Below are 19975 nucleotides of genomic sequence, written 5' to 3' on the forward strand. Positions count from 1 at the left end.
ATTTGAAATAGCAAAGCCCATACACATGAATGGCAAAAGTGATGCCATTTCTCTTGAACAAAATGAAATTGCAGGCATCCGAAATGACAATTCTGGATTGGAAGAATGGAGATGCGGCTTTCTGAGTGTCTCTTTGGGATTGGCCTTGACTTGAAACTCAATCCCAGCTATGACATCTTCAAACAATTTCTATTTCTCAGCTCAGTTTTGGGAGGCAATAAATCTCAAGTAGGACTCTTGGTAGTTGATGACTGCTCATTCTGATTTGGAATCACTGATTTCAATAACTCTTGACATTCCTTCAATTCATTTTGTTCTTTGCTCATCAAATGAAAATTACTAGCACAGCCATTTTCACAACACATGTTTTTCCATAGCTTCACATGGGTCATTGTAGTAAAATATTGAATGACTATTCCCGCCTGGTGTCTACAGATGTGGACCTCCTCCTCCTGCTGCTGCAGCTGCAGTCCCCTCCTACTTCTCTGAGACATAGGCAGTGCTTTAACTAAGAGTTGCAGTCAATCAGAGTAGGATCTTTAACAGGGCTTTCCGCTGGATTTCTTTGCCTTGGTCAACCTCACACACACTCACAGCAGTCATGCATGCATGCTCCGGCCCACATATGGAGTACTACTACTTACTTCTGCTATGGATCTTCAGCCAGCTGTTAGGTGGGTCAAAGTTTGTTAGATGTGCATGTGTATGACATTGCTTTTTTAAATTGATTTCATACATTTGAATTTGGGTCTGGTCGACCCATATGGTAACATTAATATTATTATGTCTGAGAAGTTGATGTGAAAATAAATGGAATAACTTTTTAAAGTGACGGTTAACCAAAAGTTGTATTTTAAGAATACATTTTAATATTTCCTGTGAACAAATAGCTGTTAATGTGAATAGCATCCCTTCCTGGCCTCTTGACCTTGTGTCATGGGTGCAGGAGGGAGGAGATCGACTGAAGAGACTATTGAGTAACTCGACTGTTTCACGTCGACAGAGGTACCCTGTGCCTCATTGAAAGCAGACGTGTCTGCTTCAAAAGGAAAGTTGATGCTCTTCTTCTCACAGTCAAGTTTCCAGGGACAGTGTTCTCAGCCAGAACTGCGGTCAATTACCAGTGAAATCACTGTGGCAGTAACATCGAGATGTAGCAAGAGAGACACACTGTGTGAGAGCTGTCCACTTGTATTGTTTCTTTAGAACACAACTAATGTTTGCATTTGTACCGCAGTTAGTGTTTAAAAGACCCATGACATGGTAAAATGGCTATTTTGAGCTTTTAGTCTTATTAAAATGCCAATCCGCCACTTGAATATGGATGTTTTCCTTCTTTCGCTCATCATGAAGCATTCCAGCTCATTCCTCCTGTCTCAGAACCAGCCTCAGACAATCCAATAAAACAACTGGGTCTTCACCTTGTGACGTCACACTGCCCTTGCAGACTAAAAACATGCCCACTTTTTCAGAACAGCTGTCCCTCCAACTTGAGTTGACATGTGGCTGTTCTGATTTTGGTGCATCAAATAACTTGTAAAATGTTTCTACGTACATTCTGCTATGTGCTCAAATACTAGTCATTGCTGTTTGCAGGTTCTTTTTCCCTATGTTATTTGAGATGTCTTGCTTTGTGAGCGGAATCCAAATAAATAGCCACTAAAACAACTCAGGGTGATCGACTGGTTAGCATGCTCGCCTCACAGTCCAGAGGTCCTAGGTTGGCTCCAGCCTGGCACTGTGGAGTTTGCATGCTCTCCCCGTGCCTTTGTGGGGGTTTTCTGGGTACTCCAGTTTTTTTCCCATGTTCAAAACACATGCATGGCCGTCCGATTAAATGCTCCGTATTGTCAGTGGGCGTGGTTTGTTGTGAGTATGAATTTTTTTCTCCTACCTACCTACCTACCTACCTACCTACCTACCTACCTACCTACCTACCTACCTACCTACCTACCTACCTACCTACCTACCTACCTACCTACCTACCTACCTACCTACCACCGACTGACCGCTCTCTCTCTCTCTCTTGCACTTGACATTGAATTCTCTCTCTCTCTCTCTCTCTCTCTCTCTCTCTCTCTCTCTCTCTCTCTCTCTCTCTCTCTCTCTCTCTCTCTCTCATTTAGCTTGATTTTTGAATTTGCAGTAACTAGGAACTGGAATTTTGCCATCTGAACTTCCTCATCTGTGAAAGAGAGAGGATGCTGTATATGGTGGGAGGACGGCTGTTTTGTCAGACATATTCATCAAATGACAACGATTCAGTTGTAATACACTGTTTGTATATCTTGGGGTTCAGGGTCGGATGATTCGATAACATCAAGTGAGAACATAGAGTATTATCTGAGGGAGGAGACAAGTTCTCAGGCTCAGACGACATTCCCTTCCGAAGGTCATAGACCCTTTTTATGGGATTTCATTCCACTTGCACTCTTTCGAGTTGCCTCCCCTTCTTTATTCTTAGCCCTTATTCTGTTTAGCAAAGCCACTCTACCTGTTAACATCTTCTAACTTCTCAGTCAGTGTCTTTTTTGGTAGAACGCATGGTAAAATCTATATTGTGCAGGCTTTTAAAAGTCAAACACAAAAACAAAGAAAATGTAGATTTCTCCAAAATCTAATGTGTTTGAAAAAAAGTAAAGATCAAAGTCAAAGTCAAAGTCTGCTTTATTGTCAATTTCTCCACATGCCAAGACATACAAAGAGATCGAAATTACCTTTCCCACTATCCCACAGTGACAAGACACAGTACACAATATACATCCAAGTAAACAACACAAAAAGTAAAAACAAGAAGGCACAAACAATGAATAAATATGAACGATGAATAAATAATAAATAAACAAATAACAATAAATAAGAGGAGCAAAAATGGAGCAAGTGTGCATACAGCATACAGTCAGAATATAGTGCAAAAGTACAGGACGTCACGTAGGAGTGGGGAGAGAGTTCAGGATCCTAACAGCCTGGAGTATGAAGCTGTTGGCGAGTCTGGTGGTGCGGGAGCGCAGGCTCCTGTACCTCTTCCCAGAGGGCAGAAGATCAAACAGAGTGAGCGGGGTGACTCACATCACACACAATCGTGGATGTTTTTAACAGTGTAAAAAATACACTGACACATGAAGCCCTCTTTAATTAAAACTTGCTGTTTACCGGTGTTATATTTTCCTGTCTTTGCAGGCCAATCCCTGATCATAACTAACAGCTATGTGTTAGGGGTGTTCATAGTCATTGTGTTGTGACGGTGGTGATGGCAAATTTCATCTGAGCTATTCTTTCATTTGTACTTGAGGATGTGTTGTGGTAGAAACTCGACTGAAATGGCTGGAGATTCTTTTTCTGGTTCATGAGGTTAATAGCCTGTTAAGGAGAACACAGTTGGCTGTTTTGTGTCAGGAACATCTGGTTTCAGATTCGCCATTTCTCACACTATTTACGTTGGCGTCGTTTAATAGTAATATAAGATGCCAAAATGTTTACAATACAAAGTATTGTCCGTTGTTTTTTTTTCCAGAGAAAACCATTGAAATAGAAAACCCACAGTGGCTCGATGGAAAAACGGTGCAGCCTTTAGACTTTGAAATTCGGTTAACACAGAGAATCTTATTGTCTTTTAGCCTGATGTCAGGAGCCTGCACACCCACATCGACATCCCAGGACGGGAAGCAAATATCCCCTTAACAAAAGAAAAAGCTGTGAACCACATACTTAATGTTCAACCATAATTGCATACAACACACTCGGGCATGTCTGATGTAAGTGGCTAACATGATGAACTCCAACGGCTGTTATGCGTCATTGGATCTGTGGTCGAGCTCCTACGGCTTGATTTCGGGCCAAATGCAACGTCAAACTAATACGGGTCACGCCGACAGCCACCGGCTTTAGGTTTATTTGTTTGGGCATGGAAGCGGGTACACAGGAAATCCAGCAAGACCCTGACCTTGCATTTAACACATGCTGACATTTCTTGGAATATTAAATCACACTGCCACTTGAGCAGCTTGAAATGGAAACTGGAATCCTCATCCATTCTCATATTTTCACATGCGCTTACTTTTTCCTGTCCATGGCTTAGCTTTCACTTAGTTCCTGGTAGCACATTATAGTTCCTCTGGAAATTCCTGTCTCTGGATATGAAGTACTCACTGGACTTCTGGTCTTACTAGCTAAAGAAAAATATTCTAAAGAGCCGTTATGACTTAAAATGGATTAAAAAATGCCTGAATTTGCATCCATTTTTTTCCCACGTGCAATTTCATCTCAGTTTTTCTAAACATTTATTGTTCCTCAATAAACATCAACTAATGCTTGGCAGTGAAATCAAACATCCGTTTACCATGGGGAGCATTTATGCAACAGGAAATGAGCGTGTGGAGAATGTGTCAATATTTACACCAAGAGATCACAGTGGTGCCTGTGAGATAATTGCGCCTATTTATTTGAGTTGAGATTTATTTAGTTTAGGGTTTTTTTAAACCAAGCAAACTAAAGCGACTAAATTGGCACTGTGTGCGACAGCCATGACTAACTTGATTGACAAACATTGATGTTTCTTTTGACTCAGCGCAGCTTTCCAAACACTTGCAAAGGTACCAGGGAAATAGATATTTGGTTTCCTGTTTGTTTGTAATACAAACATGCTTAAATCTTCTCTATCTAAGGAATGCACATTGTGTCAAACATCTGTTCACATGCAGCCGTCCTTAAAAACTGTTGCACAGCTGCACAGCGTTTCAGATGAGAAACAGCAGATACTCGGAGTCCTTTCACACGATCATGTTAAACAGGATTATGCCGTATGCGCTGCCATTTTCAAACATGTTTATTGTCACTTAGATGGAATAGCTCAATTATCATTTTTTCCTCTAGAATATCTTCTTCCTGGTCATATCACATATCCATAGCCCAATGCCCATTGCAATTCAAATACCAAACAAGCAATACCAATGCAATGTGTCCTTGGACAACAAGCCAACACAATCAGGAACTTAGTTGCAATTCATTCTTAATACACAAAAGCGAATATTGTACGATTTAAATATGTTATTTAGCAGATTTCAGAACTGCTTTATCTTAAATATAACATTACATTGAACCAAAAAAAAAAAAAAATTCACCCACTTGGGCTTAGTCAATCAGCGGTCTGCTGTAACATTGCTTAGTGCTTACATATTTGTATTCCCCTTGTAAACCGCAACACGCATTTGAGAGCAGCACAGCAATGAACAACAACGTACAATGTGCTAAATATTTCCTACAAACTTGCTTGGTTAAGCATCAGAAACCTATAGCGCATCTCTACCACTTGAAAAATGCGGCTAGTGTACTCACCGGATTCACTTCCAAACGTATTATTACAACAAGTAGTATTCTACCGAACACAAATTTCAAAATGTTGGATTTTATACAACAAAGTGCACTCGAGTGGTCGCTAATGCAGACAGACCCTCATTCTTCAGAGCAAAATCAACCCATATCCGACATACACAGAAACATGCGGCCATTTATGAATAATTGGCTGCACTAATACAAAATATCCTTGTCTCAACTGTTCCTCTTGCTCTGTAGCCAAATTTGACTTGCACATTTTCAACTTTTCCCCTTGTTTGCATTCAACTTAAAGATCCCCTAGCGGGGAAAAAAGACACACTTGACTTGATTTGACCCTGTGTCCTCACATATGGGGAGAGAGATCTAAGAGGATGTTTAGCATGTGGGTGAGTGATTGAATAAGCCTCACAGTGTGTGGACAAGAACTGCTGAGATGTAACAAGGCGCAGTTTGTAGTGATTAGGCCAGATGAGACGCTTTTGTGTTTTCAACTCAACTATGCTACTAAACAATAAGAAAATGTTAGGACTAAGCAATAATATTCACAGCTTCATCGAAAATAAATGTATACATATAAAGTGCATTGTTGTTCTGTAGTTTGACAGGAAACAGTGTCCAGGGAATTAGATTTATTGTCGTTTTAATTGTAAAAGTCAGTCGAAGATCCTTGACCTTTTATCAGCACTGGAGACTGAAAGTTTCTGGAAAATGGAGAAAAGACCATCAGCAGATGTAAGTTGATGACAGATGAGTGGAGAGAGCTGGATTGAAAGCAGCACAGAGTGAGTGGTTGCCTGGTATTTTTGTATATCTTCACAGACCAATGTAAAATCTCAAAATGTGCACCAGTCCTTAGATGCAAATGTCTCCATGGCTCTTATGTGTGCTTCACGTCAAATCTTAAAAGCGTGTTTTATCTTGTGTCTGTCTTTTTGATGGAAAACGGGCTCACTGTTCTTTTCTACCACCCGCATAGTTGTCAGCTAATGTGAGTGACAGTTTGAACACGATGGGAAGAACATGTTTGCCATGATCTGCAATCACATCAGTAAAACCAAAAGGCTTTTGAGGTTTCTACGGTTTTTCTTCTGTTGTGTTTTGAAACAGCGATGGCTGAAACTGAGCATATCATTGACATTACTGCAGCACTGCAAAGAGCATTGTAGGATAGTATGGAAACAATTGGGTGAATTTGTGCTAAGGAAATGATGAGTCCCACTCGTTCCAGTTTGCACAGTACAACATGTAATTATAAAGCCCTTAAGCACAGTATATGCCAGAGTATGCTGTATTTTATGTATAAGTACATTTCTGACTTTTTTCCATCCTAGGACTGTTATCGATACAGGCTTCAATGCCTTGCTGAATTGTCAAACAATGATATCACAGTATTTTGCCTTCCTTGCCCTCCAGGTCGCAAGGTGTGTGTCTTCACTCTAGTCGGACATATTTGTAGAAATACCCCCAAACGGATTCTAAAAGTATTTCTGCAGCACCAGGAGGGATTAGAGTAAACAATCCTGGGGTCTCCAAGTGCACAATAAAATGTATAGAAAAGCTGAAAAAGTGTATTTTGCATATGTCGCTTTTAAATCTTGTCATTGATACAAATATTGATGAAAGGTGGCCATCTCCCACCATTGTCAAAACAAGTAACATTATAGCTCACACTATACAGTTAACTTTACAAGCTACAGTATGTTTCATTTGGTCAAAATCATGAAATGAATTAAAACCAGATTTAAAAATTAATAAAAAGTAACTTAAATGTGAATGTGGGTTTCTCAATTTACATAGAGTGTAATATTGTAAGGAATCTGATTACTTTAAAGTGCAACTAACTATAATAATATGTAACGTAGTAGAGTTTCTAAGTTACTCAAACAACACTGGTTAGATTAAGTCAACACTGACTTGCCAAACTGCTAAAACATACAATGAAGCCTCAAGTGTGAGCACCATCTGTTCTGTAGCAGCCTTTGTTCATCCACAGCTCATCTTCAGTCATCAGATTGGCTACTGGTGGTAAACTCATGGCTAAACTTAACGTCATCTTTGGTTGGCATTGCAAAGAAATCTTCTCATATCCTCACAGATGCCCTCAAAAGCACAGACTGGTGTGATGGTATAAAAAAGAGCCACAGAACGTTTGTTTATAGCCACACTGGATACTCTCTAATATAAAGTATATATGTAATACCTAGGATACTCTGATATTGGTCCTTTTGGAATCAGTGCTGAAAAATGCCCCAAAAGTCACAGAAACAAACAAAGGATACAAAGTGAATCCTTTGCTAGGCAAACTGATCTCGAGTTAAGTCTTTTGAGGTATGCTGACATCGCACATAAAGTTTTTGTGGCTGAACAGGAACATTCCTGAAAACACTGCAATATGAATTCCGACAGACAGACAAACTGTCAGACAGACAGTGAGGCTTGAAAACTGTGTACCGTTTGAAAAAGATATACAATATCTAGATTTAAGATTTTAAGTGGATGGTAATATTGCTTTTCTGTTTAATCATCATGAAGTGTCCGAAGAATGAACATATTTATTTCATGACAGTCGAATAACTTTCCATCTTAATTTGACCATTTTTGTGTTTGGATACTGAAAGTGAAGCATTTTCATTTTGTCTTATTCCAGGATGCCATTACTGCTTTAATATTGACACAACAAAACACAGGATCATCAAAGGTCCAAAGCAAGCACAGTTTGGATACACTGTTCAGCAACACGTGTCGTCTGGGGGAGAAAAATGGTAAGCTACTCATCCTTTTAAACATTTGCCTTCTGAGATCCTGATCGGGTCTACCATTCATTTTCAAACGTTACTAAAGGAGACTTGACTTTATGTCTGGTGTTTAGATTTTGTGTATCACTTGACGGTACTAATTTCTGCCCTTTCACCAATGAATTTGTGTTGGATGCCTCACAATCATCATATTACCTCAGGAAGCATGCTCCTGACTCACACACACGCACATCAGTTAGCCAATTGGCGCAGTGGGATGGCCAAAATTAGTTTCTGGCATTCGCCTACTGGGTCCAAAAAGAAGTGTGCTATTGATGCAGTGTGCGTGTGTGTGTGAAACACATTAGTTCTGTTAATAGATTTTTATGGATCTGCATCTTACTATTTATTACCCCAGTGACAACCTGGCTTTACGAACAGAAGGATCATTTGTATTACTGCAGATATATTAAATATCTTTTGTCCTCATTGACCCATTATATATCTTTTGTGAATTTATATGTCACTGATGGTCATGGTGGGGCATGTCCACCTCATAGTTCAGAGGGTGCGGGTTCGATTCCACCTCCAGCCGTTGCATGTTCTCCTTGTGCCTACATGGGATTTTTCCGGGCACTCCGGTTTCCTCCTACATCCAAAAAACATGCATGGTAGGCTGATTGAGCGCCCATAAGTGTGAGTGCAGACGGTTGTTCGTTTCTGTGTGCCCTGCGATTGGCTGGAAACCGGTTCAGGGTGTCCACCCGTGGGGACAAGCGGTATGGAAAATGTACCACTGACATTGGATCGAACCCTCCTATGCCACACTTTGTCCGGTCAGGGCACGTGAGTAAGTATTGGCACACTAAGAGAAAGTAAATCATAATAGTGAATTACTGGCATAAAGAATTTGGTTGATTTTGTGTGAAAATTATTTATTGTGTATTGAAGCATTTTAGGAGTGACTCACTTGGTTAAAACAAAAGAGGAATAGCATAATGAAATGTTGATTGTTGATTTTACCCGTGATTGAAGGATGTTCAAACAAATTCCTTTCCATAATGGGAAGTGAAAAAAACAGGCAGTTGATTTTAGTGATGGTGTACATTGTCTGCTTTTTTGAAGGCTTTTTGTTGATGAATGCAGAAGAACATTTGTTGGAGTTGAGGCTGTGGTTCTGTGGTGGCCAATCTTGTCTCTCCTCACCAAACTCCATTGCATTTTGTGGGCTGGTAAACTGTTGGGTCGTGTTGGAAACAACAAGGGACTTCCCCAAACTATTCCCACAAAGTTGGACTTAAATAATTGCCATGTCTTAATATGATTGATGATTGAGATTTAATAGGAACTGAGGTCCAGTTGAGCCACTTATTTATGAACTCATTAACTATGAAAAAGAGTTCACTTTTAATCAGCACCTGGAGTGCAAACATGAATATTGTGCATATGTTTAAAACATTTAATTATTGTAGTTAATCACTGAGAAGTGTTCAGTCAGAGCAGCAATAGCAGAGTACAACCTTGCAGCAATATTAAGAATGCACAACACAATAAAATATGGATTTTATCGCACTCTGTGCTAAATGGTAGAATAATGCCAAAAGTATTTATGGGGACAAAAACATATTTCGTGCACTGTCCAATGTTGATTTATCTGACTGTTTTTCATGTTATTAACTTTCTTTCGCCCTCGAGCAGCTCTGGCTCGTCATGGCCTTTACTTTTGTGTATATTGAAATGAAAGAGAGTATTGTATGCAGGAGGCTTCAGCTGCCAATAAAATCAACCTCAAACCTCAAAGCTTGACTGACAAAATGTCGAAAGGTTTCTAGACTGAGTGAGTGAGTGAGTGAGTGAGTGAGTGAGTGAGTGAGTGAGTGAGTGAGTGAGTGAGTGAGTGAGTGAGTGAGTGAGTGAGTGAGTGAGTGAGTGAGTGAGTGCTCCATGATAACGTTAGCTCCCTACAATCCAAGGACCCAAAGGCATTTTAAGAATCATACCAATGTGGGTGGATAACCGTAAGCGGTGCATAAAGAGCCCTCCCATCATCCCCAACTCGTCTTTTTCACATCGTCATACTGAGCCAATAAACCAATGAGGAAACCGTCCAAGACAGTAGTCAGAAGCGTCAAGGTAAAGCAGGAAATTCTTAGTACGCTTGCTCTTGCTGGATTTCTCCCCTGGCTTTCTAATCCATCAACCGGTAGAACCTGGTGCAAAAGCTAAACATTCTTGGGCTGCGTCCATCACTGGGGAACTGGGTTTTGGACATCCTGACCAACAGACCACAGACTGTCAGCAAGTCAAACAACTGTCCCCTTCTCCTTTAGCCTCAGCACTTGAGAAATTTCCCACGCTCTCATACAGTGACATTGCAGATGACATTCGCAGTGGGATGAACAACGATGAGTCAAAATATGGTCTGATGGAAAGGTGATAACCTTTGATGACCTTTGCACCAATGTGCAGTAGATGTTGGTGGAACTCTGGATGAAGAGACGCCCCCTTGTTATTCTTGCACACAGTTGCAGCTTGCATTTTCATCCAGCGTCATTCCACACCCATGCTGCATTGGATTTTTGCGCACATTCAAACCTTGAATAAGCAGCTCCCTTTTTATCATATTTATTCAAATTATTTTGTCGTTCTATTAAGTATTCGGACTCACTGGGGTATCCAGGGACTTTCTGTCTCGTATTGGTACCAAGCCAAAATATCTGACAGCAAAGTGCTCGATTCTAAAAAGTGATGAGCTATATGGAGAAGGCTTCCTTGTAACATACACCTCAGCACATGCCACTGTTTGCTAAATTCGTTACATTCCTTGCAGGGCCTGCATGCTTATCAGACATTTGGCATGTTTAAGCATACCAGAAGGTTCCGTTATGTGCAAGTGCTCACAGAATTTACATTGAGCAAAATTGGACCAATACAATGCTACCTCAATTTATGAATGATTTTTACAAATTTTTCAAGTTAAGCACAATGTTGTTTTTATAGAAAAGCTGCCTCTTGTAACGTACGTTTTTAAGTGAACCGTCTCAGCATGCATGAGTGGACGAATATGTTTCGTGCTTCCTTGTACTCTTGAAACATCATTGGCTCTGTGTGTAAATCATTAGTTGTGCTCATTTTACTCTTACTTAGACTTCATAATGAGTTTACTGTTTATTGTACCAAAAGCCCACATTAAACGTGATGTTTATTTTGCGACAGGAGATTGATAAAAAGCTATTGCGTTTGCAGCCGGAATGTCTGCTTACTCAAATGCTGCTTCCAATCACAGTTCAAACAGTGGGCGCCTAGATTTCTGACTAAGAGGGCAAACAAATGTTTTGTTTTTGTACAAACTGGGTTAGTAAGCAAATTAAGTTTGTTACTTGTGGTATTATATTTGGTTGCTCAAAATAAATATCCTGCAAAAAAAAAAAAAAAAAACGCAAAGAGCTGAATTTTGATCATACCAGATGCTGAAAAAGTTTTCTCTTTGGTGCCTCATTGTTCACTTAAGGGCACCCATTGCTCAATCAAGTAGCTGGACGACTTCTTCGAGTTCTGTGATGGATAAATAGATGGAGAATTCTGACTGATATCTGGCTGTTGTTTCCTTATAGTTTATTATCACATACTGTATTGGCCTGTGTACAAGGTAAAATCTGGAGTGTAAGAAAGATGTAAACAACACATCTTACCTTCTGATATTTTACCAGAGCCCTTGACCAGCTCTTATGTGTTTTGATGACAAAATGGGAACACCGTGATGAAGAAGACTGTTTACCATTTGTAATTGAACCTGCATGTTAAATAAATTCCCATTGTACTTTATTGGTCTATTAATGGCTCAGACATCTGTGGTGAATGTTTTTTGCTGTTGCATGTTAGACAATAGCAAGTTATGCAAAAACTACTGAAACAATGAGCAATTTGGACAAGTTTGAAAAAAAAATTAAATTTGGTTATTTTACTAGAATTTATATGATGAACAAAGTAACAAAATATAGTCATTGTAAAAAATCTAATTCCTGAAGAGTTGAATAAAAGCAGAAATGTCTTTGCCATTTGAAGCTTTATTAGTCAAGCTCTTTCTTGTTAAGCTTTAGTGTTCAACGTATTGTTTAATTTTTTGAAAAATAAAACTAATGCTGACCTTTTTTGTTTTTGCAGGTTATTAGTTGGAGCACCATATGAAATGAACGGTGTTTACCAGACAGGGGATGTATATAAATGTTCACTGACCAAACGAACCAATGGAAATGGTTGCACCAAGCTTAACCTCGGTAAAGTACCACATTATCACCAAAACAGAAAGCAGTGCACAACTTGCATGTCTTCATTGAATGTAACTCACTGAATCTCGTGGTGGCATGTGTGAGACAGACAGTGGTTCCAACCAGGCATTCCTCGTTTTATAATTTTGGGGGTTCTTTACATTTCCATGTGTTTTGTACCACTAATGTTACCACACGGCATGCCAATTAACAAAAAGTTTATGTTGGGCTTGTAACTTTTGACATATGCAGTTTTTGCCCGTAAATCTGCATGTGACCAGGAAGTACTCGGTGTATGTACTGTAAGTCTGTTTGGTTCGTAAATGAGCATTTGAGATCATTTCTTGTTTTGCATCAAGGAAGGATATCTCTGACCAATGTATCTGAGCGGAAAGACAAGATGAGGTTGGGAATGACGCTTATGACCAATCCCAAAGACAACAGTTTTGTGGTGAGACTATCTAACTACGTATTGAATTGATTGTCAGATTGAGGATAAGGAAAAAGGATGAATTGTATTAGTGAAATTGTCTTTCCTCACAGAAAACGCCTATTTACTGAGGGTGTTGATCTTTATGTATGATGCCTGAACGATGCTTTTTTTTTTTTGCACAAAACTGCACTCTTACACTCTGACACTTGAGCTCAGATTTACTTTGTCAAGCTCCTTACTCATCTGGCCACGGATCCAGCTCACCACAACCCTGCTCCGGACACACATCATAAATAATGGATGAAGAATTCCTATCAGATTTTATTGTTGAGACAATTGGGTCAGAATTCATTAATTACATACCTAGTGGTTGAGTTGGCTTATTTTGTGAAAGTCCAAAAGTGTCTCAGTTTTGCTTAAGATTGCAGTTCCATCATCACCATCTAATCATTTTCTGCATTCAAAATATTTGGCGGGAACACTAATGCTCTACAAAAACAACAACAACAACAAAACTACAGTTTATACTATTCTTTGATTTTTCAGGCCTGTGGACCACTTTGGTCATATGAGTGTGGCAGCTCTTACTATAGCACTGGTATCTGCTCCAGAGTCAATGCCAGTTTCAAGTTCTCCCGAACGATTGCACCGGCCTTTCAGAGTAAGCCTTTAAGCCTACAAACCCTGACCCAAATTTATTTGTATGCCGAGACAGCATTTTTACCATTTGTCATGTTTTTTTAGGATGTGAGACCTATATGGACATAGTTATTGTTCTGGATGGCTCCAACTCCATCTACCCTTGGACTGAAGTGCAGGCTTTTCTCATCAACGTTCTTCAGAAGTTCTATATCGGACCAGGTCAAATTCAGGTGTTCCTTTTTTTTTTTTATCTCCACAACATGTTGTTTAACTGGAGCAGTACTCATTGTGGTTTGTTATCGCGTCTATTTGACCAGGTTGGAGTTGTTCAGTATGGTGAAAAAGTTGTGCACGAGTTCAAACTCAATGATTTTAAATCTGTCGAGGAAGTGGTAAAGAGAGCACGTACTATCGGCCAGCGGGGCGGAGAAGAGACTAACACGGCTCTCGGCATCAACATTGCACGGTACCTGCCAACCTCGAACAGATCCAGAGTTTATTTTTAGAATGTGCTTTTGTTTAAATTATGATGCATGATGCGCTAACAGATCTGAAGCTTTCAAACAAGGAGGTCGACGTGGGGCCAAGAAAGTGATGATAGTGATAACTGACGGAGAGTCTCATGATAGTGCTGACCTCCAGCCAGCCATTGAGGAGAGTGAAAAAGATGGCATCACCCGTTACGCCATTGCTGTGAGTCTGCTAGACCTATTACTCACTGGGGTTTGGGCTCCTCTTTTATGAGGTTTCTTTTCTGGTGGCCACAGAGTTTCAAGAGCGGCTTTAAAGCAGTAATGGCATGTTAACAGTAGTGACATCATCAGGTCATGTAGGAATCTTATGTTAACAGAGGAGCCAAAAACAGTCAGCCCCAAACTCCACTGAGTGGATGAGCAATTAAAGGTGTAAATGATGTTGTCCAGACCACATTATAAATCTACTTCTTCTTGCTAATAACATACGTCTGTGATTAATAACCAAAAATGGAATTAATGAGATCAAACGTATTACAAAACCATATGCCCATTGCTGAACATGGCTCGCATCTTCACAGGTTCTCGGTTACTACAACCGAAGAGGGATTAATCCTGAGGCATTCCTCAGTGAGATCAAATACATTGCCAGTGACCCAGACGACAAACACTTTTTCAATGTGACGGATGAATCGGCACTGAAGGACATTGTGGATGCACTTGGTGAACGCATCTTCAGTTTAGAAGGTTAGCTTGATAATCCTTTATTCATTCCAAACATCATTTCTTCAAGAATAAAAAATCTGTGGAAGCAGCTGGGTTTGTTCCGAGGGGAAGACGCTGTCATAGTCAGGCGAGCAATAGCATTGGAAGTGTGGCTGTCAAGAAAAGTTGTTGGTGCGCGTGTAATGGCGAAAAATTAATTTACCGTTAAAATAGTAACACTGGAGAACAAAGATAATTTCGTTTCAGAAACAAAACACAGCATTATTTATGTAGGTGTGTATTGTTATTATGTACAATACCACATTATGTATCTTTAGATTATGCAGGGCTCTTTTTTTTTTTTTTTGCCAGTTAATGTATTTTAAGGTCAACACTATATGTCAATAGGTGATAATCTTACATCAGTCTCTTCTTCTTACTTATGGCTAAACATTATTGTTTCTTGATATTCTCAATTGCCATTTAGTCAGAGTATCTATTTTACATATTAAATATTCAAAATGCGACATTAAAAAAAGTAACTCCAATATCATCGCTCTCCATCAGTATGGTATGCCAGATAAAATGTGTGCGCTTCCAAGGCCTTCAAGACATATTTGTTTGCATAGGAACCAGTAAAAATGGAACAGCGTTTGGTCTCCAGATGTCTCAAGCTGGATTCTCCGCTCACAATGTTGAGGTGAGTCGCACTTATGCCATCACGTCGTCTCATACCGCCTGTCATCATATGGAGAAACACATTGTCTCAATTTTTATGGCATTATAACGCCTCTTCATAACCCACCATTTATCACTTTTCACTCCCACTTAGAGGTGCCAGAGGAACCCAGAGGTCTAGGTGATCTTGATTTCGGGGGCCTTGGCAGAAAATACAGATTTTCTTTTCCACTTCAGCCATGCAGGGATGGGAAATAAAACACCACTTCTCTCCAGGGAGACACGTTATGTGGAGTTGAGACAGTCGGATTAGCTGCAGTCTGGTTTTTTGCTTTGCAATCTCTTTCTGGGTGACACAGCAAAAGTTGGAAGGGGAGGCATGTTTCACGTCTTGGACACTATACAGTACCCTTGCTTGATGAAACTTTATGCTAACGCAATGGGTTAATGCGTTGGCTTTTAAATTTCCCCTTGCAGTGGGATTTGCCAAGAGACAAATCCATTTATCCCACTTATGCTGAAAATAGCAGAGACTTTGCAGATGGACGATGGAAAAGGTCGGAAATTCTGTCCACAAGGCCAGATTCCGTAGATGCTCTGCAGCAGTCAACCTGAGGGTTGAAAGGAGGAGAACGTCTTGGAAGGAATGTTGGGATTTAAACGAGGAAGAATGTCCTGAAGGCCCAGATGTTTTTCTTGAGACTGCAAGCTGCTTATGTCCTATACTAGCAGGCATTTTATACATCAGCATTTTATTGTTTATCCAGCTGTTGTTTGTTTAGCGTACTTAAACTGAGCGTAAATAAAGTTTTGTTTTCCTGTATTCGGCAAACATCATCTCCACAGGGGCATAGTTGCAGAAAATCTCTGTGTAGGAATTCCATGTGATTTTTTTTTATGGTTTACCTTAGCATGGCAGAATAATCAAAACCAAAAATAATCGAAATCTTTGTATTAAAAGTCAAGAACGAATAAAGCAATGTGTCAAGATGTGCTATTCAACAGGGTATATTATAGACGAAACACAAATCCCTATTTAATTAGCCTAATTTGACCCGATCAAAATCAGACAAATTGATACGAAAATAAATAGTTTGAACTCTATTGCTATCTTTGTCTTTCCACCTTAGACATGAAATAAACCTACTGAGATTACACAGTGCAGTTGTTCTGTCAAGTCTTCGAAGTCTGTTTTGACAATGATGTGAAATGTCTCTCATCACTAGGATGGAACTCTGGTGGGAGCTGTCGGGGCTTATGATTGGAACGGGGCAGTGCTAAAAGAGACACGGCAAGGGAAGGTGGTCCCTCCAAAAGCTTCCTACACGCAGGAGTTTCCAGAAGAGCTCAAAAACCATGGTGCCTACTTAGGTGAGTTTCCCGCCAAATTTATTAACATACATAATAATTTTGTTGATAAAGTAGCTCTACCGTTGACATGAATTAAATTCCTGGACTTTCCCCATGTGAGACAAATAAAAAAATATCTTATCTCATCTTATCTTATTTTAGCTTATCTTATTCAAGTAATTCGATTACAATCTGTGGACTTTGTGTTTAGGTTGAGTTGGTAATCTTTTGTCTGTATCATTTACATACTCAAATTTCAACATAAAATTACAATATAGTTTTGCCACTTTTCATAGAGGTCAATTTGGTTTGAGTCTGATACACTAAATCAAGACACCCCCCCCCCCCTTTTTTTGTCTTCATTACGGACCCCAGTGCCCCACCATTCAGTCTTTTCCATCCTCCCCAGCACCATCTATCTCCTCCACCACAAAACCTGTGTTTTTACCATCAGTGGTTTGTTTGACTAAGCTTATCCAGCAGGCCGCCAGCTAAAGTAGCTTGAGTCGTAATATGAGGTGGAAGTAAAATTCTAGACAAGGGGTATTATGGAGGTGGAAAAGTACATGTTGATCAAGCGGAATAAAATACTGGAAAAAGCAGAGAATTCGTCGAGTTTCAGTTCTGCACAGTGAGATTCTCACAAACATCTATTTGAATATACCCTCAAAGCTTACTGTACTTATATCAATGTACAAACGTTATTTTCAAATAACGAATTTGCGTCTCTTCATTTGCAGATTTACTGAGTGAAAATGTGGGCTGCATTGAACTTTCAAAGCTAATAGTTTTTTTCTGACTAGGATATACAGTGACATCAGTGGTATCAGCCAAAAGTGGGCGTCTACTCGTTGCTGGAGCACCACGCTTTAACCATACTGGCAAAGTGATCATTTTCACTTTGAAGACCCCTGCTAACCTGACCATCCTCCATTCCCTCAAAGGCCAGCAGGTGCTTACATAAACTACTTTTGTTTTTGCATACATATGAATAATCCTAATTGTTCTATTCTATAGAAATTGCTTCAAAAGTTAAACTTTGGGTAATGTTACTGTGTGCTTCTGCGTCTTTGGAGTAAAGCAATACATATACATTTAAATTAAAACATTTTTGTGAGTGAAATAAATACACTGTTACACTTACCAGTAAAGACTATTTAGTTGTTGTTTATATTTGGCTTCCCTTTGTATCTTTTGGTTTAATCTAAATGTGTTAATAAAAACACGACTGCATAAAACAGGCATTTGTTGACAGGTTGAGTAATGAGAAGCCAGTTAAATTATTGGCGAAATGAGCCAACTGATGTTTCCTTCTGGGGAAATGTCCAAGTGACTATGAAAACCAAAAGGGCTACTGTAGTATGTTCCTTTGTATGGTCGGCAGAATATATAAAACAACTGAAGAATAACAATTTGTTACAACATGCAGTATTCCTACTGAAAAAATATATCAATGTAAATTATTACCATCCAACCATCGTGAGCTTGTGATGGTGTGTAGTGTATATGTAAATTCCAGCAAAGATTGGATCATATCCAACCAGATCAGATAATAAGACAACCAGACTGATGTTTTGAAAATATTATGCCTAAAATAAGTGACGTCCACCTCACAGTGTGGAGGTTCAATTCCGGCCTTCCTGTGTGGAGTTTGCATGTTCTCCCATTGCGTGCGTTGGTTTCCTCAGAGTACTCCTGTTTCCTCCCACATTCCAAAAATATGCATGGTAGGCCAATTGAGCTCTTCAAATTGTCAAAGGTCCTTGGAACAGTAACAATGTATGAAATGGCAGTTATAACAATATCCATCTTAATGAATTTGGCAATATTTTCTTGACCACTACACTCACCACTGGAAACTGGCCTGTGGCCGTGCGCCAGTAGCAGTTTACATTTTACCTACCAAATTACAAACAGCAGATAAACTTGAACGGAACCTCGTAAATTTCTCCTCTTTTCGGATTTTTTTAAAGCGACTTTATTTATTTTTTTAGGGACAGATGTTACTAATCAAAAACCAGATAGACGATGTTCCATGACTGATTCAGTAATGTTCCCACAGTCAGAATACTGACAAATATGTCATAACAGTTACATTTGTAAAACACAAACCCACATTTGTTTGGAATATTGAGAACATAGTGCTAACTTCAGACGGCAAAGTAGTAGTAGAGTATTAGTTTGAAATTTGAAAATACTGCTCATCATATAAAGATTGATCTAGAGGTTCAAACGTTATTTTCATGTGGTGTGTTTTCAGATTGGTTCCTATTACGGCAGTGAGATTGCACCAGTGGATATTGATGGAGACGGTGTCACTGATAACCTTTTGGTGGCGGCACCTATGTTCTTCAGTGGCGGCATGGAGAAGGGAAAAGTATACATCTATAGAGTGACAGAGCTGGTAGGTGGAAACTCTTCAACCTTCAAGAAATACACAGAGGCAGACCGCATACATATGCTGTACTGGCATAAGTCTAATTGAGGCCAGGCAAACTGTTTTAGTAAATTAGGTCATCACCTGTTCGAACTCCAGACATCCCTGGAAAGTCCACCACACACCTCAGTAAAGGTGTCCCACCAATTCACAAAGAAACAGATTGTTGCATTCCAGCTCTGCAGTGAACTGTAGGCACACATTTGTCCCATGACTTTGACCAGATCAAATGCGGAGATCAAAAAGGAAAAACTTTGCAAGGCCTTTAATAGATGTTCTGTAATGAACTCAACAGGAAAGTATTCTCTCCCTTCTAAACCTGTTACAGAGTAATAATTGCAGGCGAGAACTTTCTGTAATTGAAGGAAATTCCAGTTCCAGGTCTGTCTTGCTCATTGGAAAAATAAATGGAAGTGGGCACTTTATGGTATGGACCAACCACATGTAGCTGAATAGACTGCACATGAAAAGGAAAATCTACGTGGATGTCCAGTTGGAATCCAAAACCGTTTTAGTTGGGGATGATGAATGATACTGCCAATCAGATCAATTTAGATCAGATCAACATGCTTGGAGTATTGTTGAAAAAAAAAATCAAAACACTTAGACTTTGAACAGATTTTCACTATCCTGGACCTAACCAATGTCTTAACCAGCTCAGAATATACCTTTCACTCTCACTCTGCATACTCATCAGGTAGCTGAAAAGCAAAACCTGCCCTCCTAAATCAACTCCATTTATTCAACTGGGAAAAAAAATGGTCATCTCATGTTTCGGCTGCTCTAAATTTTATTATGAAGTGAAAAGCCAAGTAGAGCAATGACATGCATGACTACTGGTTGAGTTGCGTTTTCCTCCATTCAGTCAGAATGCTTTCCTTGAAACCTTTTCCAGTCCGTTAATTACTTCCATAAACTTG

At 39.6% G+C, this 19975-nt stretch overlaps 1 protein-coding gene across 2 annotated transcripts in view; it reads left to right on the top strand.

The window, feature by feature from the left end:
• The first annotated feature begins 502 nt into the window (after nt 1-502).
• itga11a (integrin, alpha 11a) overlaps nt 503-19975 on the top strand; it is a 37152-nt gene continuing 17679 nt past the window's right edge. The window contains exons 1-13 of one of the 2 annotated variants that reach the window (XM_049718179.2): nt 503-674; nt 7982-8096; nt 12234-12346; nt 12697-12788; nt 13317-13431; nt 13515-13642; nt 13730-13878; nt 13961-14105; nt 14467-14632; nt 15220-15290; nt 16495-16639; nt 17422-17570; nt 18879-19022. In XM_049718179.2, the coding sequence (XP_049574136.1) occupies nt 602-674; nt 7982-8096; nt 12234-12346; nt 12697-12788; nt 13317-13431; nt 13515-13642; nt 13730-13878; nt 13961-14105; nt 14467-14632; nt 15220-15290; nt 16495-16639; nt 17422-17570; nt 18879-19022 (1605 nt within the window). In that variant the 5' untranslated portion in view covers nt 503-601. Of the gene's footprint in view, nt 675-7981; nt 8097-12233; nt 12347-12696; nt 12789-13316; nt 13432-13514; nt 13643-13729; nt 13879-13960; nt 14106-14466; nt 14633-15219; nt 15291-16494; nt 16640-17421; nt 17571-18878; nt 19023-19975 lie in introns of those variants that run through there. The other variant, XM_049718180.1, reaches the window with a different exon arrangement.

Source organism: Syngnathus scovelli, chromosome 4, assembly GCF_024217435.2.
Source record: "Syngnathus scovelli strain Florida chromosome 4, RoL_Ssco_1.2, whole genome shotgun sequence".
Taxonomy (NCBI): domain Eukaryota; kingdom Metazoa; phylum Chordata; class Actinopteri; order Syngnathiformes; family Syngnathidae; genus Syngnathus; species Syngnathus scovelli.